This window comes from Festucalex cinctus, chromosome 6 (assembly GCF_051991245.1).
Source record: "Festucalex cinctus isolate MCC-2025b chromosome 6, RoL_Fcin_1.0, whole genome shotgun sequence".
Taxonomy (NCBI): domain Eukaryota; kingdom Metazoa; phylum Chordata; class Actinopteri; order Syngnathiformes; family Syngnathidae; genus Festucalex; species Festucalex cinctus.
The window spans coordinates 6,962,128-6,984,246 of NC_135416.1; the positions used below are offsets into that span (position 1 = coordinate 6,962,128).

At 41.3% G+C, this 22,119-nt stretch overlaps 2 protein-coding genes and 1 long non-coding RNA gene across 6 annotated transcripts in view; 1 reads left to right on the forward strand and 2 right to left on the reverse strand.

Annotated features, from left to right (window-relative positions):
* Positions 1 to 14,658, reverse strand: part of dnhd1 (dynein heavy chain domain 1) — a 26,899-nt gene extending 12,241 nt beyond the window's left edge. The window contains exons 1-27 of one of the 4 annotated variants that reach the window (XM_077524454.1): positions 13,690 to 14,658; positions 12,416 to 12,826; positions 12,147 to 12,350; positions 11,774 to 11,983; positions 11,373 to 11,495; positions 11,087 to 11,290; positions 10,834 to 10,944; positions 10,380 to 10,536; positions 10,020 to 10,274; positions 9,564 to 9,704; positions 9,377 to 9,485; positions 8,730 to 8,947; positions 8,399 to 8,642; positions 7,990 to 8,147; positions 7,664 to 7,789; positions 7,290 to 7,566; positions 7,060 to 7,184; positions 6,764 to 6,962; positions 6,576 to 6,667; positions 6,321 to 6,504; positions 6,117 to 6,242; positions 5,460 to 5,557; positions 2,386 to 5,380; positions 2,235 to 2,325; positions 1,952 to 2,111; positions 1,584 to 1,866; positions 77 to 1,493 (exon numbers count right to left, since the gene is read on the reverse strand). In XM_077524454.1, the coding sequence (XP_077380580.1) occupies positions 77 to 1,493; positions 1,584 to 1,866; positions 1,952 to 2,111; positions 2,235 to 2,325; positions 2,386 to 5,380; positions 5,460 to 5,557; positions 6,117 to 6,242; positions 6,321 to 6,504; positions 6,576 to 6,667; positions 6,764 to 6,962; positions 7,060 to 7,184; positions 7,290 to 7,566; positions 7,664 to 7,789; positions 7,990 to 8,147; positions 8,399 to 8,642; positions 8,730 to 8,947; positions 9,377 to 9,485; positions 9,564 to 9,704; positions 10,020 to 10,274; positions 10,380 to 10,536; positions 10,834 to 10,944; positions 11,087 to 11,290; positions 11,373 to 11,495; positions 11,774 to 11,983; positions 12,147 to 12,350; positions 12,416 to 12,732 (8,624 nt within the window). In that variant the 5' untranslated portion in view covers positions 12,733 to 12,826; positions 13,690 to 14,658. Of the gene's footprint in view, positions 1 to 76; positions 1,494 to 1,583; positions 1,867 to 1,951; positions 2,112 to 2,234; positions 2,326 to 2,385; positions 5,381 to 5,459; positions 5,558 to 6,116; positions 6,243 to 6,320; positions 6,505 to 6,575; positions 6,668 to 6,763; positions 6,963 to 7,059; positions 7,185 to 7,289; positions 7,567 to 7,663; positions 7,790 to 7,989; positions 8,148 to 8,398; positions 8,643 to 8,729; positions 8,948 to 9,376; positions 9,486 to 9,563; positions 9,705 to 10,019; positions 10,275 to 10,379; positions 10,537 to 10,833; positions 10,945 to 11,086; positions 11,291 to 11,372; positions 11,496 to 11,773; positions 11,984 to 12,146; positions 12,351 to 12,415 lie in introns of all 4 variants that reach the window. The other 3 variants (XM_077524456.1, XM_077524455.1, XM_077524457.1) reach the window with 3 other exon arrangements.
* LOC144020718 (extracellular serine/threonine protein kinase FAM20C-like) overlaps positions 1 to 19,005 on the reverse strand; it is a 33,682-nt gene extending 14,677 nt beyond the window's left edge. The window contains exons 1-8 of the mRNA XM_077524458.1: positions 18,858 to 19,005; positions 18,255 to 18,704; positions 17,667 to 17,842; positions 16,862 to 16,940; positions 16,467 to 16,559; positions 15,165 to 15,280; positions 14,853 to 15,033; positions 14,665 to 14,774 (exon numbers count right to left, since the gene is read on the reverse strand). Coding sequence (XP_077380584.1) covers positions 14,665 to 14,774; positions 14,853 to 15,033; positions 15,165 to 15,280; positions 16,467 to 16,559; positions 16,862 to 16,940; positions 17,667 to 17,842; positions 18,255 to 18,700 — 1,201 coding nt within the window. The 5' untranslated portion in view covers positions 18,701 to 18,704; positions 18,858 to 19,005. The remainder of the gene's footprint in view (positions 1 to 14,664; positions 14,775 to 14,852; positions 15,034 to 15,164; positions 15,281 to 16,466; positions 16,560 to 16,861; positions 16,941 to 17,666; positions 17,843 to 18,254; positions 18,705 to 18,857) is intronic.
* Positions 13,873 to 22,002, forward strand: LOC144020724 (uncharacterized). Its single transcript, XR_013283953.1, has 3 exons — positions 13,873 to 14,006; positions 19,957 to 20,025; positions 20,111 to 22,002. It is a non-coding gene; the product is annotated as an uncharacterized LOC144020724 (long non-coding RNA).
* The last annotated feature ends 117 nt before the right edge of the window (positions 22,003 to 22,119 follow it).

The following is a 22,119-nucleotide window of genomic DNA, read 5'->3' on the forward strand; positions in this document are numbered from 1 at the left end:
CAATAAAACCAAAGGTCATATTTTTAGGTTAGAATAGAAGAAAATATAAACAGGGTGATGTAATACTTTTCCTTACTTGTCAAAAATCCAGCTGTCCAAGAGGAATCTTTTTGTTTTGTACACAGCAGTTACCCTTGAAACAAGCTTGGCCAGCTCCTGGTCTGTGTAGAGCCCCGGGTAGGACCTGAGAGCCACCAATAGCTCTTCTCTGACAGAGGGGCTGATATTCTCATGAACCAGTATAACGGTATTAATTTCATAAACTCGAGTTCGATTCCCGGCTATTTTCAAAATGGTATGCAATTCACTTTCGTTGCCGGCGTGTACCTCCATCAGGTGACATCCCGAGATGTAGGCTGCTAAACGAACGGTGGTTTTGCGTCCTGTGCCACTACCTGAGGCCATTAGCAATCCATGACCTCCAGGTATTAGCAGAGCCCTGAAAATACGCAACATCTGACACATCCTTTGTTTGTGAACACTGTATTTGAATGGAAAGTGGCTATTAACGTCTTGTTTTTCATTGTCTTTCATGTCAATATGGGCCAACAGTTGCTGTATCAGCACACTGAGATCTTGCGGCTGATAAGAGCAATTTTTGAATATAGGAAAGCGATTTCCGACAAGCGCTGGGCCGTACGTAAGCTTTGTCGTGACTTCCAGCAAGTGCTGAAGAAACTTTGCTTGTAGTCTTGGGACATTCAATTCTGTCGATGCAGCTGAATTTGGTTCCTGTACTGGACTTCTCGGCGTACAGGTGGCTGCAGGGCCTAATTGTACAATGAGACGAGTGGAACTTGGAGGGAAGAGGGCATCGAGGTTGGATTCGTCTCGCAATTGCACTTTAAAGTGTGCTGTTGCTGTCTTGGTAATGAGCGATTGCAGTTTCGTCATTTCATCCTCTGAGCTGATCCGATCACCAAAGGTGCGCATGCATTCATGTATCCAAAGATGCACAATGTTGAGCTCCATAACGAGAGGCTCTTGGGGGACCGGGGAAGATTTTGATTTTACCTTGGGGTCTAGCGTCTCCGTTTTTGGAAAAACAGGCTGCCATAAGCACATCCCCTCAAACACCTTCTTCAGGTCATGGTGAGAGAATAAAAAATGGGGCCTAGGTCTAGTGGGCTGGAAATTGTTGCAAACATCGTCATACAAATTCTCTGTCGCGTTGATGATACAATGCACCATGTCCACCACACTTGGGATAAACGGCACATTCCTCAACCAGAGTTTAAGCAGAGGCGAATGAATAGAAAATATAAACTCTGTGGTTAATCTTGGCAGGGCAAAGATGGAGAATAGACGTGATAGCCTGGAAGATATTACACCAATGTGGGGATTGTCCAGTTCAAAGATACAACAGGTCGCCAGGTAGGTAATAGTCCCCGGACTGAGCACCTTGAAGTGGTCAGAATCAAATGCAAGAATCCCTCCTTTTGAAATACTTTGTCGTAGAGTCTCTAAGATTTTTGAAGTCTTCCCAGTCACATCTATTCAAATAAAAATTGGAAAACAATGATTAAAATATACATCGTCCCATTAAAGTTACTCTATTTTGCACTGTACTGTTTCTTACTCACCGCATGGCGTCTCATGCAAGTCATCCACGCAAAGCATTAGTCCTGGCTGTTTGCGCATGACACCCTTGGTTTTTTGACAACTCTTCTGGTAGCTAATTCCACACAGTAAACGGCGCAAGTCTGTGGGACCCTGTATCGAACTCGCTGGTATTTTAATGTGTGGCTTATCAAAACACAGCAGGGTATTGCATACAGTGGATTTTCCTGAGCCTGGCTCTCCTGCAAGCAACACAGGCTGGATCGCCTCTAACATGACGGACAGCAGACAGGTATACTTCCAGTACTGTGTAAAGATGGTGATGTTTTGCTTATAAAACATTCGATTTGATTACAGTATACGTCTTTCTTATAAAAATAAAATAACAAACCTTGGGAGTGATGGACTTTGTCAATAATGTGTTGTTAGAGTATATCTTGTTGTCAATATCGGAAAAGAACTCAAACACAGTCCCTTCAGGTGGAATCACAATTTTAGATCGACTATCAAACAGTACTTGGCGGGCAACAATGTCAAACTGTGGCCAGAGCCTGTTGAAATGAGGGGGGGGAAATGTAAAAGAAAATGAAAATTGTCAAACATTATAATATAAGTCAAGAACCTTTGCATAGTCCACAAGTGTAAGGTAATAAGAACATAAAATCAGTACCTACCGGGGATGTAGATGCCCTCCAAACCCCCAAATATAAGACAACACAAAAAGATCTTGACTAAAATTGGAATTTCTGTCTGCAGGCATATCTGCTGGGAAAAATATGTCTAATTAACATCTGTCCATATTTCTAATCTTGCAAGTAATTATACCTCTTGTGTCTTTTTGTGACAAGGCTTTGTTGTTTCTGGGTTTCTCAAAATGCTGCAGGAGGGCACGCAGAATTCGTATGAATGATGTGATTTCTGCCAGGCCGTATGTTGAAGGTTGACCTTTATTAGAAATATTGTTCTCCTTCAACAAACTGAGAGTGCTGGAGAAAAGATCTTCTGACAGCTGTGTCCACTTTTCCAGGGTTGCTTCATCCACAGTGAACCCGTAATGGAGAGAATCAACTTCACTCTTCCACACACAGTTCCAAACATCAATGCCAGTGAAATAAATAAGGCTGCAGCGGGTCACTGCAGATGGGCTTGCATCACTTAAGTCAATGGTCTCCACAAGTAACTTGAAGTGTGCTTGGGATGGTATTAGAGTTTCACCAGATGGGATGCTTAAATATGGGTTCTCAAGATCACTTAGTGTGCTTATGTGATCTAGCCAGCAGGGTTTTCCGAGTGGCTCTCCATCCATTACCAGCCATTTCACTGCATTGGTCTCATAAACCGGCGTCTCAGTGTTGCATATTTCTAATTTTCCAGTCTTATGTCTTTCTGAATCTCTCAATGCTTTGGTCACAGCTCCATCTTGCCACCCAGTTTGATCGCAGAATCCACCAAATAACTCCTCATGGGACATAGCGTTTGGAAATATGACCACCGTGTTGATCGAGCTCCAATTTGAAGCAGAGGTCTGGATGTTTTCCTGAGGAGTATCCATTTTAAACATTTCTTCATTAGATATATTTTCACCTGTTTTGTTTGCAAGCCGACTGAGGCCTCCTGCCAGAGCATTGTAACAGGTTGTTTTTCCACTTCCAGTGGGTCCAACAAGGATAACTGCGTGAGAGAAATTCATGGTCTGGTAGAGTTTAAGAGCTTGGCAAATAATTTCTGCGTTAGAATGCAACAGAAGCTGATCTAATTCTTCTGATACTGCTTCTTCAAGTTTGTAGTTTTGTTCATCCTGAGTATATTCTTGAATAAAAGGAAGCTGACATGCTATAGGAAACAAGTCTTTGAAAATGGAGTCGAACTCTGAGACTTTCTTAGACACACACATAAATGGTGATAAGACTGAATGAACTGCTTTGACAATGGCTATTTCCTCCAATAATCCAGGGAAAATGGCTTCTTCTTGATCTTCATTAAGCTTGTCGGCATATTCATTTTCTGGAGATTTAAGAATAGCTCGTATTACTAACAACTGTCTTGCCTTACCTGAAAATTTCTCATGCCCAATAATTTGTTTTAATAGTTTTTCAGAGGCACATATGATATTCTGCAAAATGGCAAGGTGGCTACTCCGGTTTTGTGTGATGAAGACAGGCAGACAAAGCGAGTCGTTGCTGAGACCGATGAGCGATACCAGACGTTGACTTAAACATTTGGCCTCTTTAAAACCAAAGGAAGTCAGCATTATCTCCACGATGATCCTGTAATCGGGGTGAGTTAATGCCACAGGTCTGGTTGAAAATCGCAGACTTTGTGAAATCTCTGACGCGCATCCCTTTGATGAAATGAGAACACTTCCATAGTTTGGGCTAGCAGAAATGCTTATCCCTGAAAATACCATCCAGACTTCTGGATCAAATGCGCTTTTGCCACCGAAGGCAGTCTTTTCCCGGTCCTTTTTGAAAGATTGATAAATGTCCTCAAGCTGTTGTGCCAGTGATGCCTGGACACCTCGAGGCAGCAAGTCCACAGAGTCCAGCACTAACCATGCTCCCGTCAAAAGAGCACCAAGGAGCATCTTTTGAAAAGTATCAGATGACATGTTTGGACAGCAGTGTAGCAGCACAACATGTCTCCCCAATGCTTTCCCTAAATGGACCACAGTATTTGTCTTTCCTGAAGAGCGAGGTCCATTCACAAATCCACATCTATAGTTCGTTAGAGCAAGGAGAATTCCCATTGTCACTCGATCTGTGCAGGGAGTATGCACCATTACCCAGTCTTCGGGACCAAAATACTCATAACCATACGGAAGTCTATGGCCCAAAATGTCCACGTAACATTTTGGACAATCAGTTTCTTTTAGACTTTGATCTTCTGAGGTCATACAATACTTGAGAGAACTCAGCCACTCAAAAGAGAATTCTGGCTGACACTGCACCTGCATGAGTTGAGTTAGTTGCTCTGCGTGTTTAATTCTAAGGATCACTAAAGCACGCAAGCATGTCATTGTGTATTTTTGGAGTTGTACATCGTCTTCAGACCTTGCAACTGCTTCCCTTAGGGATCGGCAAAGCTTTTTCAGTTGTGCATTGTTTAATGTGTTAAGCCTACTCATCTTAATGGTGCTTGAGTCCTGGAAGGTTTGATAAAGGACACTGCACCAGACGATCTCCTCTGCTACAAGAAGACACTGAAGAGGATATTTAGATGTCATATCTAGCACAGGTAAAACATGTCTATGTGAAGGGTCCTGATTTGATGGTTCAAGTTGTTTTCGTTCATCGGCACACTGCCTCAGGAGATGTTCCATGGTTAACGTGAGTTGTTCATGAAACATCCTCAGCCAAATCAAAATATTGTGATTTGGTTGCAATGGAGAAAGAAAGGTAATGTGCTCTTGCAGGTCGCCAAAAACCCCAACTACTCTAGTCTGTGTGTCACATGTATCCTGAACATCCTCTGCTACAGATATTTCCTCCACCTCCAGCCACTGTACTCCTTTAAAGAATTTCCGTACAAAGGGTAACAGAGTGGTCGGTGTTGGTTGCAAAGAGTGTAGTTCCACTACTTCCCTGTCACTTAAGAAGTAGAGCCTTGGAAACAATTTGCAGCGAGAATGGAAACGATTTGCCATCTGGTTGGCAATAGCGTTCAACGTCGATATATCATTTAGTAGAATTTGGCACAGGTTTGCGCCATGGGGATTTTCAATCTCTGTTTTGGGACGGACAAGATTCAACACATTGGGGTGAGTTGAGTTGCAACACATCATGGTCCTGAAACGCTCATCGACTGATCTGAATTCTGCCAACTATGAAAAAAGAGAGCAAATTTTTTTCAGCGAAGATATATTTCGGTTAAGAAAAAGCAAAAATCATGTTGGCACATACCAAATCCCATCTTTGGACATCCAAGGTTCTTTCTTGAAATATGTTGGTTAGGAAGATCCATTTTTGCTGATAGATTTCAAACAAATGCATCAACTTGTCTATATGGACAGAACAGAAAATCTTTTTAAAATTCTCACCCTTAAAGGGCAAGTCGACCCGAAAACAAAAATCTTGACAATAATATGCTCTATGCAGCTCCACTATTCTAAATATGGTATTCTGGTTAATATTGCGTTAGTGGAATACGAGTTAAGCAGCAATCTCCAGCAGTGTTTATGAAGATCAGAAGGCGGCCATTTTGCCACTTGCTGTCCAGTGAAAATGACATCGCCGTTGCTAAAGTCTCAGGTAACAACCAATTACAGCTCAGCTTCAGAAAACAGGTGGTCTGTGATTGGTCGTTGCCTGAGCACTAAGCAACTGTGACGTCATTTTCAGTCGACAGCAAGTGGCAAAATGGCCGCCCATTGAGATGGATAGAAATGGCTGGATTTTGCTTCATAACTCATATTCCATAAATGTAATATTAAACAGAATGTCATGTTTAGACTAATGAGGTCACATATAACATTATTCTCAAGAAATGTTCATGTTTGACTTCCACTTTAAAGTTTGAAACAATATGTTAGAACTGTAGCTACAGAGTAACATGTTTACCAAGCTCTTGTAATAAGTGCATCCACTCTTCTATTTGCAACCTGAAGTCGTCACTGTGCCGTGACCTGTGCATGTTTTTCATAGTCATCAAATCCTTTTCTATCTCAGAGAAGAGAAATTCTAGGCCTGATTGTAGAAAATACATGAAGTAAATGTGTGTTGAGGATTATTTTACATGCTACATTACTAAATTAATAGTCTTACCAATTATAATTGTGGCATCATATGAGGCACCAGAAGCGGAATCCTTTGTTAATACTTGCAGTTCAGCAAGATGGCAACGAGGAGCTGTACAGTCATGCAGCTGGAAAATACGGTTCGCCCACGCCTGTTGAATTGTTCGAAATTTCTGTTCCATGGAATTCTCCTTTTCCGCATCGTTACAAATCTGAAACAAAATATTGACTTACTGTGAGTGAGTTTATTTCTGCACTGTATCTTCAACAACATTTTCCCCACCTTGTTGATGAGTTCCTGGTGACGTTCAAAAGGCTGATAAATAAGCTGCGCAAGAGTTGCATTCTTATCAGAGGCATTCCATAACCCGATGCCTGTCACATGAGAAATATATTTTTAGAAATAGATTTTAATATATACAGCACATTGTGTGCCATTCAGTATATCAACAATGAAGTTTAGGTACTGACCTTTGAAAAAAGTGCTCCGGTGTTTCGGTTTGATTGTCATGCTCCGAAACCTGGCCAAGATTTGTAGACGACAGCTTAAATCATCAATGGTTTCTGAAGTATCGTGAAGCACTGCGTCACCAGCAGGTATGATGTTTGATAGGTTTGCAACTTGCTGCTGCCATTGGCTGATTTGCTCTTGAGCTTGTGACAGTGCAAGCTACCGGAAGGATAATCGAAATTGTTTGAAGATAAACTCAACCAGACAGGCTCAATTACAACAACCTACAAAATTAGGGTTGGTTTTAAAAATGTACCTCTGTGAACAGGAACTTGTTCCATTCCTGTAAACATCGTCTGCAAAGAGCTGTGAGCTCCCAAAGCTCCTTACGGGCAGTGAGTTTAGGAATATCAGACAAATCACTCAAGTCCACTGGATTTTCTAATGAGAAATTACATCACTTTTATGTACTATAATTAGCTGTATTTTACACATATATTTTTTTAGAATTTCAGACAAGTAGAATGAAAATTCTCTTTTTCTGACCTACGAATATTTCACCGGTCCTGGAAAGCTGTTCCAGATTGGACGTGGCAGTCTCCACACGTAGACGCATATAATTGAGTTCTGAGGCCAACTGTTCAGCGTTTTGTCTTGGATCAAGAAATTGCCCAGAGGTAGCATTTGAGACTATACTTCTTAAGTCGGAAGACATCCATGGGAACATTGTGTACAGCGCTGTAGCCACTGTGGGAAGACGGGAACGCAAGGTGCTATCTGCTTGCTTCAAGTGGGAATAAAAGCAATCCCACATGTTCAATATCTAAAAGTAAGATGGAAAACATTGTTAACAAAGCACAGTGTGTGCACAAAGTGGATGAGAAACATATATATATATATGTTTCTCTTTTTTTTCTTACCTTGTTCTCCAAACTCAGCTCCTGGATGGTCATTTCTCTATAATAAATGCAAATACTGTCCTGGAGAGTTTGATTGTACTCCAACTGTTCCTGCATTTCCGCCAACATGTTTAGAGACTTCCACACCTGAGAATACATTTGAATATTAAATACCTCTCACGTTTCAATAAAAGAGTAGAAATTAAACAGAAAAATGTTTAATTTATTTTCGTGATCACAGACAGGGTAAATTCAGTAATATCCGCCCAGAAATGAAAGGTGATGCAGGTATTAAAAAAAATACAACAACAACAACAACAACAACAAACAGATTACTGTGTCCATACCACATCAACATATTTTGGCAAGTCATGCAAGTCTTTGGGTTCGGTCCTGAGAGCAGCAAGAGCTTCCTCCAAATCGTGCAAAAAGCTCTCTGAGCGTAGTTTCATTTGCTTCACTAACTCTTCCTGTACTTCATGTTCAATCAAACTCAACTGTTGGCCTAGAATAAAGAGTAAAAAAACAGAATAAAAACACAAGTTGGAACCTTTCCTCAAATAGTGACCTCTGCCATATGCTCAACTAATTGCCATGTTCATACACTTAAATTAACTTATTGTTACCAATCAATATCAATTAAAAAATAATAATAATGATGATGGAGAACTGTGCTATTAGGCTCTAGGAAGATATACTACATTTGGACCAAAAATGTTTGTCAACAAAAATTAATTTCTGTGTGATTTTGCATACCTAGATACTCCTTCATGCGGCTGCTATGGATAACGAATAGCTGGTTGGAGGTAGAGATGCAAGAGGGAGCAGCTTGGACTTGTTCATTCCATAGGCGCAGTATCTTAATTAGTTCCTGATACAGTAAAGCAGGTTGGCCCTCCAAGTTTTCTAAAAGGGCTGGACTCCATTGGCTGATGAACGCATGAACACCCAGCAGCCACATGTAAGGTTTTAACAGCTGTTGGATCTCCGACTCTGCTGCCTGTCCAAACAGTAGAGACTAAAATGAAATATATTGTATGTTGATATTGGAGACGGAGGCTGTATTTTCTTGGAACAGAATGCTTGCCTGCATCAGCTCAGACTGTTCTTTGTTGATATGTATTGCCACATCATTTATGGTAATATACCACAAAAGTTGCTCTTTGGATAGAGGATAGTATGAGCCAGCCATTCTGTGGCCCTGCATAGTCATCGTTAACTTCCACTGGGGGCGCTGTTCTCTGATCCATTCACAACAGCTATAACGTGTGAGACCAGGCATCCCATCATTGTCCTTAAGCTCACCTATGAAGGTGAGATATAATAGGAAACTGAAGAAATTTGGAAGCATTTGTGCAATGCTGTTAGTGAAAGTGAAAATTTTAAGAAGAGAAGTTGTCACAAGTGGGCACACTCAGTTACCACCTTTAGTATTTTTCATTTGATTGTTTTATATTTATGGTCATACGCGTTTTCATATAAATATGTACTGTAATTGCAATTGTACTGTAGGTGAGTAATAGACTATGGCATAACTAATGACTTCTGCATAAACCTGGGTTATGTTGCAAATATAAATAGGTCTGAAGATGATTATGTAATAACTACAAATAATGAATCTTTACTAAATGGCAGAAAGTACAAGAAAGGATAGTTCAACTGTATTTAAGTTTTATGTACAATAGAAAAGAAATTTCTCAGGATATACTCTAAACTTTAACTAATAAAAGATACCTTGATAGTCAATGACATCAGGATATGGACTACAGGTGAGGTCAGATGTTTCCTCCTGACAATCAAGGATGCTGCTGACCTCCAGGAAAAAGCCACAAGTGTCACACATCTACCAGAGAGAAGTCACGAAGACAATTAAAAACTTGTAGTTAATAAAGCATTAGTTTTTTGAAAACATAGATGTCACCTGGCTGATGGAGTCGCCGGCAGTCAGCAGCGCCTGAGTGAGTGTTTCTTGGAAGAGATGTAAAGGCGGGTCGAGAGTCAACTGACCAGCACCAAGACATAAGTCAGTTTGGAAGAGGCAGCTATCGTGAGAATTTTCTCTCTGACAAGGAGAAAAACATATTAGCTTTAGGACTGTGATTCCCAACCACTGTAAGAAATCAAACAGATGTGCCACGAAAATATGTTCAATTCTAATTGGTCCGAATGTTTTATTTAGCAAAGGTGATGCATCAACTAAGTAAATTGAGACAAGATCATCATTATTTACGTGAATATTCTTTTTGTGACATTTTTGTTCGGTTGTATGCCGTGACCTTTTCTAATGTAAAATACTGTATGTGATTTGGCTCAATAAGAGATTGCAAAACTCTGGTTTTAGAAGCCAATCATTTAGGGGAAAACAACCTCTTGTTACCTTCACAACATTGCTGAGGAACAATGTGACATTTTGCTTGATGATGGTGACAAGACTCTGCATGATGACATAATTAACGAGCGCGGCGAAATTGCCCAGCTTCTGCAGGACGCTCTCAGCATGCGCAACGTCCTTCTGCAGCTCATTCAGGTGGGCCTGGTGCAGGTGCATGGGCTTGCAACAATGATGTGGCATCTGCGCATAGCGGAGGTGATCCTGAAGCTCTTTGAGGACCTTGTAACTCTCCTCTTTGGCCTGGGGGGAACATTTATGTAGGCTCGATTCATTTTTTTCCACAAGCTTAAAAGCAACTTTTAAATGACACTGTTTAGATCATAAAAAATATATATATATATGTACCTTATTAAGGATGCCGGTGCGAAATTTGGATAGCTGCCTTAGACTGTTCAGAACGTTTTCCGTACAGCTCGCAAGAATTTGATGAAATTCCAACAACGTGTATGTTTTGGACTCATCCAGAGGTAGCAAGTGTATCATTTTCAGCTCTTCTATCATTCTGTAGAAAAGTACATTCTTAGTCGTAGTAATAAAGCTGGTTCATGTAATTTCAAAAGCATTAGAGAAGAACCACCAAAGCCAAACACTTAAAGGTTCACTTCCACTCTAGTCATTATTAGCCAATGTCTTTTCAGACATGCTTTTACTCACATAATGTCACATGACAATGATTTTAGTTTTTTTTTTTTTTACCCTAGAGGCAGATTTTCCCCCACAGCATTTTGATTAAAGTCCAAATTATGTGAATCTCGGGGATTAAACTTCAAGCGACCTGAAACAAAGACTTGAGACTGACCTGGATAAAAGGAGGAGGCCATTTCTGTACTGGGCAATGTTTGTTAGCAGGAGAGCCTGCACTTGCTCAAATCTTCGCTTATAAACAGTCTCACGCACATTTCTATACCACCTAGTCAGTACAAAAGACAAACAAGAGGGGCGGACATTTGTATACATACACAAAATAAATATTCATGAATAACACATCATAGTCAGGTGTACATAATAAAGAGTCTCATGAGGGTTGTTTTTATGTAAATCTATGCACTTACAGAGCGACAGCATTTCGCAGAATGAAATCCCTAAAAAAGGGGACCGCCTGTAAAGCGGTCCACAGAACCGACTCCCTGTGCCACTCTTCCAAAGTGACTAGTCCTCCGTAACCCCTCTGTGTGACGTGCAGCACTGTATTGGGGGTGAAGATGTAGTGCTCGGAACCAGCCTCACTGGCTGGGACAACTTGCAGGTCATAGGGTCTTAAGTGCAAGAGACAACAAACACACATTTAACGCTGCATGTTCGTGCACGAGCAGTTGGTGTAGCAAAGCCGAACTGTACCTGTACAAGTCACCCTCTTGTTCCTTCAAGTAAAACACCTTTAATTCTCCCACATCACTTTGCTTGACGAACAACTGAACTATCTCCATGCCAGTGATGGGAACCTTTTCAACAAGAGTCGCCCTGGAAAACATCACTCTATAGTATGGAACTTTATTTAAAAAATAAATAAATAAAATAGTAATAACATAATTTAACAGAATGCAAACTATATAATAGTTTGTACACCATGATTTAATGCTGTCAGTCAATTCAATGTGCTGCTCCTTCTGTAGTGCCTGAGACGTGGTTAATGTATTGTTAGCATTACTGTAAATTGGGGGGGGGGGGCATTACTCAATATGTATGCTTCAAGAAACATCAAGGGACAAATAGCAGTCTAAATCACATGTGTAGTGTACCTTTGTGCTGTTTCTTCATCAGTCGCGATGATAGGAATGTCAGCGGATGATAGCAAGGGCTTCTGTCTTGGTTTTTCTGTCCATTTTATCTCTGTGCCGGATTTCTGTGATCCTACAAGACGGGGGCTTCCAGGAGAAACACTCGGACCAATGGTGGGAAGATTTAACAAGTCCTTTCTTGTGACTCTTGATGCATCTTCCGCTGTAAAACTGAAACAACAACGGAGTACGGTATTATGAAATGATTGTATCAGCAATGTTTCCCAAATTTTATTGAGCCAAAGCACATACTGTGCATTACTTTTGCATCGTGGGGATTCACTGGTATTAAATACATTATATGAATGCATATTATTTATCATCACACTCATACCTCTGTGCTACTCCATCACCAATCTTAACTGGGATGTCAGTGCATGATGCAGAGGCATTGGCTGGAGGTTTTTCCGCCCATTTTGGTTCTGGTAATTGCATTGGAACCGTGGAACAAGGACTTTCAGGGGACACGCCCGGAACAATGGCGGGAAGACTAAATAAATCCCTAATGGTAAGTCTGGGTTCATCTTTATCTGTCAAACTGAATGGACGATTAAAATTATGTGGGAATTGATATTATTCTAAATTATTTATGTGCTATAATACCTCTTTGCTGCATCATCAGAATGGTCCGCGTATGACACCGATGCTCCTGATAGATGTCGTTCCTTCCATTTTGACTCAGTCAGGACTTTTACTGATCCAGCATGAGCCACAGGAACAGGGGTGACAGAGGAGTCTGTAACAGCAACGATGGTAGAGGGATCAAAAAGGCTCCTGCGCAGCAAGGACGCAGAGGGAGAACACGGCGCAGGCCATAGTGGCGGCAAAGTGGCTGGATTGTTGCAGACCACAGAGAGTTCCTTTTTCTTTGGCTTAGAGTTTGGCTTCCCACAGTCTGTTGATCGCTTCAGAGGTTCCATGGTGGGACTCTTCCCTGTGAAGTGGCAGCAAACATGCTGCGCCAATATCGTCAGCAACTCTCACCAACTGTGTCTTTACACATTTTTCCCTAATCTTGTCAAGGAAGAACACAGTGATTAATGAATAGCACAAGTCCTATGGAGCATCCGCGTAAACATAAACATACCAAAGATTGTTAGCAATAATTTTTCAAATGTCAACTACAAAATTCATTTTAGACAGACAATAGTGACACTATCTTGTGTTCAACCACTTCTTCAACAGACATCAACTCTATACACTTAAAATAGAGTATTTAACGGGGGGGGGAAGCTAATTTTCAGGAATTATGAACTGAATGAATATTAAAATATTGCAGTAAGCACACACTTGGTGGGTTTTGTACCATTTGAAGAGCAATGTGACTAAGTTTCCCAAAAAATGACAATGCTGACTGTGGTTGGAATGGTCACTTCAACTGAGTAGACTACTACTACTTGTATTTTTAACTACTTGTACTCTTTTTACGAATGTAAATAAAGAAAATTAATTTAAGAGCTACCTATTTTACATCAGTTAGTACTTAAGCAGCCCCACCACCACCACCACTTATTCAATAAATTGTTTGTATGAGTACTTTTTAATACAGTACAATATTAAAATGTAATACTGGCCAGTAATGGTATTCAGTGTAGGTCAGTATTCACCAAATAATAGCTGCAATATGATTAAGTTACTCGTACCCAGTGAGTTATTTATGAGTACTGTTATAACTGACAAACGAAGTGAAATTAATTTAAAAAAAAAAAAAAAAAAACACTAAATGGTGACTAAACGTTACCCTTAAAGAGCTAAAGTTGCATAAAGTAAAGTAAAACTAACTAAAGTTTGTTCGCTAGCTCGGGAAGCTAGCGAACTCTCATGACGTCATTCCTTGATGAAACTAGTTAATGTATTCAGGAAAAGACAGAACTTACACTTTGGAAACCCCTTAAATATAACAGCTGTTCTTCGACAATCAGGACGGTGAATTGGACAAATTCGTCGATTCTGTGTTTTGCAACGTCATGAAAGTGGTCCGCAGTGTAAGGAGTTGAGACGCTTTCTTTTTTTTACCTGCATACTGGTTACCACGGCAACACTGACAACTCCATATTCCGGATCTTTTCGCCTGACCTTGAACGTCACCGTATCGTGCCGAGTCAACTTTAGCATTGCCAATGAACTTTTTGAACTTCACATAAAAAAAGGACCTAATACACCAGAAAGACCGTCAGGGAGACAATAAATCAAAGTAAGTCATTATATATTAATTCAACATCTTCTCGTGAAGGTACTTATTTCCCCTACTCACTGTTGGTGAAAAGGTATGCTAACCTTCATGGTTTCGTTCGTTTGTTTGTTCCCCCAGAAAATCTTCCAAAATCAAATAGGTTCACACATTAAGACAGATCTAGAATTTGGTCGGAAACAAAACAATCAACCACATTGGACTAGTTAGTTTTATGTCATGTAAATTCACCACATTTGACTATTTCTGTGAATGAATATTAAAAAAAAATCTACACACCCTTGTTTAAATGCCAGGTTTTTGATACTTAAAAAAAGTAATAATTTAAATATAAATTATTATAAAACATTTTCCATGCCATAACCTAACTTGTGCAACTAAATGAAAATCTTTTTGAGAAGGGAATTAAAAATAAATATGTGAAATAATGTACACAAGTGTGCACAACCTCGTATATAGTTAACCAATGAATCACATTCAAACTGTGTTAAATGAGTTCAGTATTAAAGTGCCTCTGATTACCCACACATAAATCAGATGTTGTAGTAAGCTTCCATTGCATAGTTTCTAAATCTCCCAAACGTGGGGGAAAAAAAAGTGTACTATAGTACAGTAAAAGTATAGTATAGTAAAAGTAAACTTTTACTATTTATGAACCTACTCATCAAAAAGTCCAGTATGACCATGTCAATGAAGTCAACCAGCCTTGTGCCTTTGTCGTAGGGTGCTGTCTTCTTGATGGTTGCGCAGTAGTCTGGTTCTGTCTCCCATCTGAAACACAATTGAGTTGCGGTGACCTCACACCCCGTTTATCACAATCACCCCCTTGTGTACCAACTGTCCGCTCACGTTGCCAGCTTGCTGCGGCTGTAAGAGCGTCTCCAAGGCGATCGCCAGCTCCTCCGGTTGGCCAGGGAGAGGTCAGGCAGCATGAGGGCCAAGGAGGCCTCCAGATCCGTAGGCCGGCCGCAGATTGCATGCTCTGTGGAGCAGTAGTAGGAGCACCGGCCGTAGAAGCACACATTGCCCACTAGGGGGAGCCGCAAGAGCATGGAGAGTGAAGTGGAGGGGAGTGAGAAGTAATGGCAGGAAGAACATGCAGAACTGAACTGCCCAATCTCATACATATGTTGCTATATTGCAATTTAACACAATGACTACCGGGGGAGTTAAAAAATGTCCGGGCCAGCCTGCGATCCGTCGTGATGTTTTTAATCTCTTTTATCACATCCACTTGCCTTCCAACTACTGGAGGTATCCTCCGATACCCCAAAATCCTGCACAGTCAAGAAAGACAAAAGATGAGAAGTGACAGAATGAGCACACCATAAAAGGACCGAGACACATGATGAAATTACAGTGGATTTTTATGTAACAAGTAAACTCGGCTGCTCACTCATACACTTGTCGTTTCCTATAGCGGACACCAGCAACTAGGCCGGATTCGCGCATTTCTCCCGACTTCCAATCAAAGTAAGCAAGGGACCGATTGTTAGATCAAAACTATCCTGACTGATTATTCTGAGTGGATGGTTTTGGCCAACAATTGTAAATGTGAAACCTGTTCAATATCTACGATCATAAATCCTTATGTGTGTGGTCAACGACTAGTTAGGTTTAGCATCTAGTGCTGCTTTTCCATTAGTCCCGCACGCACGCCACCACACCTCACGCAACCATGCCACACCGCACCCGTCGCTTTTCTATTACAACTGCTGCACGGCGGGAAGGGGGCGGGAACATTTGAACTGTCCGGAAGGGTGCGGGAACATTTGAACTGTCTAAGCCAAGCTTACACTCCCGCAGTGAGTGCGGATCTGAGATAACATTTAACGAGTGGCAAGCCGCGCCAACATTGAACCATATTTGCAATTTAATATGAACCACCATGGATGAAATATTGAGATTCACGACCGGCTCGCGAAGCTATTTCTGAATGGAGAGCTCTGCCGCTGGAGCTCTCATTCAAGTGAATGAGAACACACGACCAGCGAGCGTTGTGCACTCGTGATTATTATATAAACAACAAACATTACAAATCCATCAACAAGTACCTTTTAAATTGTAAATATAGTTCAGTGTTGTTGTAAAACATCATATTTACTTTATATACTGTATTTTTATGACTTTGGCGAAGACCGACGGGCGCCTTTGCCTCCCTCACGAAAAACAAGGAAATGGGCGTGTGCCAAGCGTTGCTTGCTGCGATGCTGTCGGCCAATCCGATGACAGGTGACATCACGGCCTCGCTAGTCCCCCGACGACCTGCATTGCCGAACCACTGCCTAAAGGGTTCTAAACAGCGGTTTCAAAGGAACCACTCTGCCCCAAAAGAGTCCCATGGAGACGCTAACATCCGGGGGACAAAAATGCCGCTTCGGTGTGGAACCGCTCCGGTGGAAAAGCGCCATTAGTTCATATGTACCCGCATGTACCCCTCTTTATATGCAAGTGAAGTCGTACCTGTCTAGGTGAAAGGCTCCAATTTCTGCATTATGTCGCTCAAAGTCAGAGAAATAGTAGAGGTTGTAGTTGGTTTCATCATCTCTCTCTTGCCTGCAAGCACAGAATGGAGACACCGTGCATTTGTCCACTTTCTACTGCTTGCTTGTCAATCATGACTGGGAAACAAAAGGGGCATTGATCACAGATTCCTTCTCATTATTTCCAAGGTTGAACAGAGAACCAGAATGGCTTGTGTTTGACCTGACAGGTTCTGCTGTAGCAATACTTGATTGGAATCGATCTTAGGACCTGTGCAACTGTTTGGTTTCCTTGAGCAAGGCATCAACCCCTGAAGGATTCACACTAACTAAGATTTTTTTTTACACCAATATGTTTTTTTGTCGTCAACTCACTTCATGGGTTTGAACATGGCCTGTCCATAGTTTGGAAATGTCATCACCAGCTTCAGCTGTGTGCCGCCGGTTTTCTGCACTGGAAAAACAAAGATCAGAGTGTTGTGAGAAACGGTCCCAAAAATGGCAGCCTGTCAAAATGTCGAGTGTTGTTGGAATGGAAACTACAACCAGAGCACAGGATTATGGGTTCCAAAGGAATTGAGTTTATTGTGTCGAAAAATGACTGATTGTCAGCTTTGCTAGATCGCTATGTGAAAGAGTCACTAGAAACTTTGGCTTATCAGCCACATCAGATTTGACTTTGTTGATCACAGGGCAATTGTGGCTAGTAAGACCCATTGAATAGTTTCTCACTTCTACATGCTAAAGTAAGTTGTCCATTTTAAAAGTCAAGTTATTGTCGGACAAACCCACCAATTCAATTTTCACTAGCCCCATGTAATTGCACTAACAAGTGGAAGTGTGAACATAATAAATGCAAAGCCCCAACCATCCTTAGCTGATCCTCCAAGGTTATTAAAAGCCTCCTCGAAGCTTCTTGATTCTTACAGCATCAAACAGAGAGAAATCTGCATTTGAAAGTGACACTCAGAAACTGCGAGTGTCAGCTATTCTCCACAACCCTTGCCTACGAGCTGTTATTGTCCTCCAAGGACAACCACCCTTTGACCTAAAGTGTTGGCTCTAGCTATTTTTAAAACACTCTTTAGATGGACTCCTTTGTGCAGCCCCTTCACTTGAGACCACCCCGCCTTTAGCAGTCATAACATCAAATGGCCACAAAAGGTGCGTTGTATCATACCTGCGCTAACGATGCGGTGCGTGGCGAGCTGTTGGATCACAGACTCCATGTTGGGGTCCGGATGGGGGTAGAGCTGCCAGCGGGAGATGGCCAGGTGAAAGCGCAGCCAGGGGGGATGACTGTCGCTGCTGCTGTTCCAGTGGGCATCGTCGTAACTTTCATGGCTCGCGCTAACCCTGCAGACACAGTCATGGTCCTTTTGGTCATATGTGCCAATTTCTGCCAACACAAATGCAGCATAAACCGACTGAACAGACAATTAAATAATATGGTGTATATATGTATGGAGGACCAACTGCCTGGGAAGAGTCAATCCAGGTCAACCAAACAATATCTGACATTTGACATTTTTATTGTTTACTTCATGAGCAGTCATTGTTCACCGGCTGTTGTTAATAGTCGTGGCGTTATTAGCATGCAGTGTGGGTGTACGCAGTTGTTTCATGAGCTCTGTGAGTGTCAACACAGTTACATTGAATATGTGTCACTTAAAATGTACAAGGAAATAAAAAAAAAAATTGATGTACATTAGATATTAAATTGGAATTGGACATTTGAACCTGCAACCAGTGTGAATCTTCTACTGACCACTTCCGGGAGCTGCTGTCAGACCTCAGCTTCGGTTTGACCCTCAGCAAGAAATCGTCCTCTTTAATGGACGTTATGGGCGCATTGTAAAGAGGATGGTGAAACAGCGCGTGTAGCTTCGCCAGACTGGACGCAAGCGGCTCAACGCTGGGCGCTTTCACCGGTGCAATCTTTCCACCTTGGAATTTGTCTGGAGGTGCTCCATCATGACCCTTGGAGCCGGGAGAATCTCTTTGTGGTCCGTCAGCTAGTGACTCGGACAAAACTGTGATGCCTGTTTTGTTCGCCTGGTGCTTCGAAGAGGGCATCCTGGTGAGTGGCGACGGATCACAGGGTTGGCGGTATAAGGAAAGGGAGACAAACGCCAGGAGGACATGCAGGAAAATGGAGACCAGTACCAAGGACAGACAGACTGTCCTGGAGCGACGGCGCATTCGCCATATCATCCTCCTGGGAATAGGAATAAAAGTGACAAGAGGGGGGGACATGTCTAGTAAAGCAAATAGAGAACCTGTCGCTCCTACACGAGCTAGCACTCCATTCACGAAAGTCACAGAATATTTAAACATCCATTGAGGAAAAAAAAAAAAAAAAAAAACTTACTTCTTCAATTGAGCTTTCTGCCTCACTGCTGCAGTTGAAAAGGAATCGTCAGTATCAGCTGCAGGTTATTCGTTACCCATTTGTTTGTACACTGCCAGACTGGACAGAGTGCCAGGTTAAAGTGATCCTAGTACCTCTCAATATACTCCTTTGAACTGTCCGAATTGGCAGAGGCTCCGTCAGCACTGATTTTATTGTGGATTACATTTTTTTTTTTTTTTTTTTTTGTACTGATGTATTTTCGTTTTGGGAAGCGCCATGTTTGTAATGAACCATGTATCACATCAGTGAATTAGGCTTATAGACTGAATGGATTTCCCTTATGCACTGCAGTACACAGATTGTTCGCTCTCCAATTTGCTTGAGACTTGGTGTTGATTCAAATATAGTCGAATCTTGGTAAATTGACTAGACATTCATATTTGATAAGCCTCAGGGTTCTCAGTGTGGTCTCCAATTAAAGTAGGCATATTATGTGATTGATACCCATGAGCCACGTCAAGATCCAGTTCGTGCATTTCTGTCTTTTATGCTTTGGATGTCACATTTTACACCAGAAGAGTTTTCATTCCCTAGCAGGAAGCTGGCGTCTTCATATGTCTCCACTGCGTTAATGATTTGTTTTTCTCCTCGCATGCACCGTGCTTCTTTCATTTTTTGTCTTTTTTTGGAACATCTTATGTCCCATGCTGGTGTATTGTAAACAAGCTGGGTAAAGCCTTGATGTGCACATCAACATCCACTGAGTAGCTTTTATCCCTTTTCACACATCCCCTAAAATTCACTGCGCTCTTTTAATTTCACTACGGTGGTCAAAATGGAAGCCGCACACAAAACATTAGCCCACAAACGCACTTATATTAATATTAAATTATGTTTTCCATTTCGCCACTACAAAAGAGAGCCAACAAACCAGTGACGTTCAGATGAAAAATTAATATCTGTTCTGGCCTGACTCGTTTCTGGTGCAATTTCTTTGTATCCTGAGGTGACTTTTGAGACGATCGCTCTGCGTTTTCTTTGTTCCACCTGTGTCTTTTCACCCGCCCCACGCACACTCGTGCAAACACTCAGAAGCTGCTGCAACCTTCTTTTTCAGGTGCTGAGGAGGTTGCTAAGATACAGTGCTCAGCTTTCAAACTCCAGAGAAACATGGAATGAGGACACAGTAAGTGGCAACACGGAACAGATCAAAATTCAGTGGGAAATGGTGGTTCAGGTGTCAGTTGCGTGCCTTTTTGTGACTCTTCCAGTCTCTGCATCCCTGTTGTAACCTGCTGAGGACACTGCAAACTCATTGGCCGCTTGACTCAGAGAACATCCTGTTTGAATTACTGCAATGTTAAGGTACGGTTGATGAAATGTAAAGTGTTGTCTTGGTTTTTTTATTGGTTTAAATACCAATTCCAGTTGAAACGGGAAATGAATTGGCCCATTAATGTATCAAAAACCAGCTGTCTATTTAGCCATTCTTGTACAAAATACTGAAACATTGACGAAGCACAACATACAGAATGGCCACTCTGAACATGCAAAATGAACTTCCAACAACTTCCAAGACTGTTTGTCATCTGAGACTTTCAGGTGACTAACAAAAAAAAAAGCCATTTTGATCATTTTCTTGAATCCCCTGTTGATACTATTAAGTTTGCATGCAGTTTAACACCATCCACTCGTGCCAACGTCCCTTAGCTGTAAGCGTTTGTGCAAGATGAAGCCTTTTCAGCGAGCCTGGAGTGTGACTCCGAGTATGAATATTTAAGAGCGAAGCGATAAAGGCGGTGGGAGGAGATATTTAAAGAGGGGGATGGTATGAATAATGAATGAGTTGCGCCAAATTGTCAGCGGGTTAGGAGGGGTGGGCTATGTTTACAGGACCCACTGGAAACATCAGAGTTGATATTGTCCATGTAGTGTTCACGAGTGTGTATTTATTTAGACCAGTACAATAATCACTTTTTGAGGTGTTTTGGGGATGCAGACGTTTAATAGATGTTAAAAGAACATGGACTCTACCATTAAGATTACTTTAGTGTGAATTCTGCAATACAAGCACAGTATCGGAGTATTGATTTTATTCTTAGCTTTTTACTGAAAACGTTCTCTTCCTCTATATGCAGATAATGGAAACGTCGGTCTGTCCACTGTACAGTCACATGAACATTAACAAAACTGTTGGTACCCCTCTGTTAATACTGTAAAATGTACGTCTATTTACACACACATACCCGCATACTGTTTATTATACAAACATCTGCCTGTATGTTGACATAAACAAAATATAAACTTGTTTACTGAGAGTGTTCCCTAGTGAGTGCACAAAATTCTACCCTCTTTGTGGCTAGAGTGCAAAGTGACCTGATTTGCGAGTTTGGGTACATTAAACTCATTCTGTCAACATCAGTGGGTCACGGTGTCCTTGTGTTGGTATAATGCAATGGGCAATGACGTCACTTCATAAAAGCCTGGGGAAAACATTTCCTTTCAGTAAACACCTACAGACCAAGACTTAATTGATGATGTTCTATCTAAACAAAAGACACAATCAAGAGATTCATTTTAACTGGAGGGATACAATGTCCCTGATTTTGCACCTTTGACACCTCAGCCTACATTCAGTTCTGTGTTTGTACATCGAGGAAATGTTCGCCTCAGTGGCATACCTTGTAAAATGAGGTGATGCAAACCACCTATCCTTGTTAAGACACCTCTTTCAAAAATCAATAGCTTTCCGTGTCCAGAATTTTAACATCCTTTTGTTCTTGGGATGAACCAGCTTTTTGTTTGAGGGTGTTAGTGGTATGTTGATTGGAAATGTTCCTTTTGAGTTTCTCTGACTAACTAGCTACTTATAGGGGGACACCACACAGAAATATACAGTAAACAAGTATTTTGGTAATTGCCATGCTGCTATATTTAGGGCGGCTGTGACAAACCTTACATAGTTCCTTGATATATTTGTTCAGCACTGTACATCAATCAAATGTCAGACTTGAAATTTTAAAAATCACTTACAATTAGATCATGGGAAGACGTTGCTAACTTGGGAGTAATCGAACTCCAGGACAAAACAAAGTTTTCAGCTATTTACTAGGAATGACATAGTTGCTGAGTATTTTTGCTCCAGTCAGTCGCTTTGTGAGGATGCCACAAATCTCAACTGTGAGAATATACAAACAGAAACTTTCTGTTTGAATTCCTCTATGGCTGATTAAAAGCGTACACACTCATTCCTCTTTGTTGAGTTACTTCGGGAGAGATC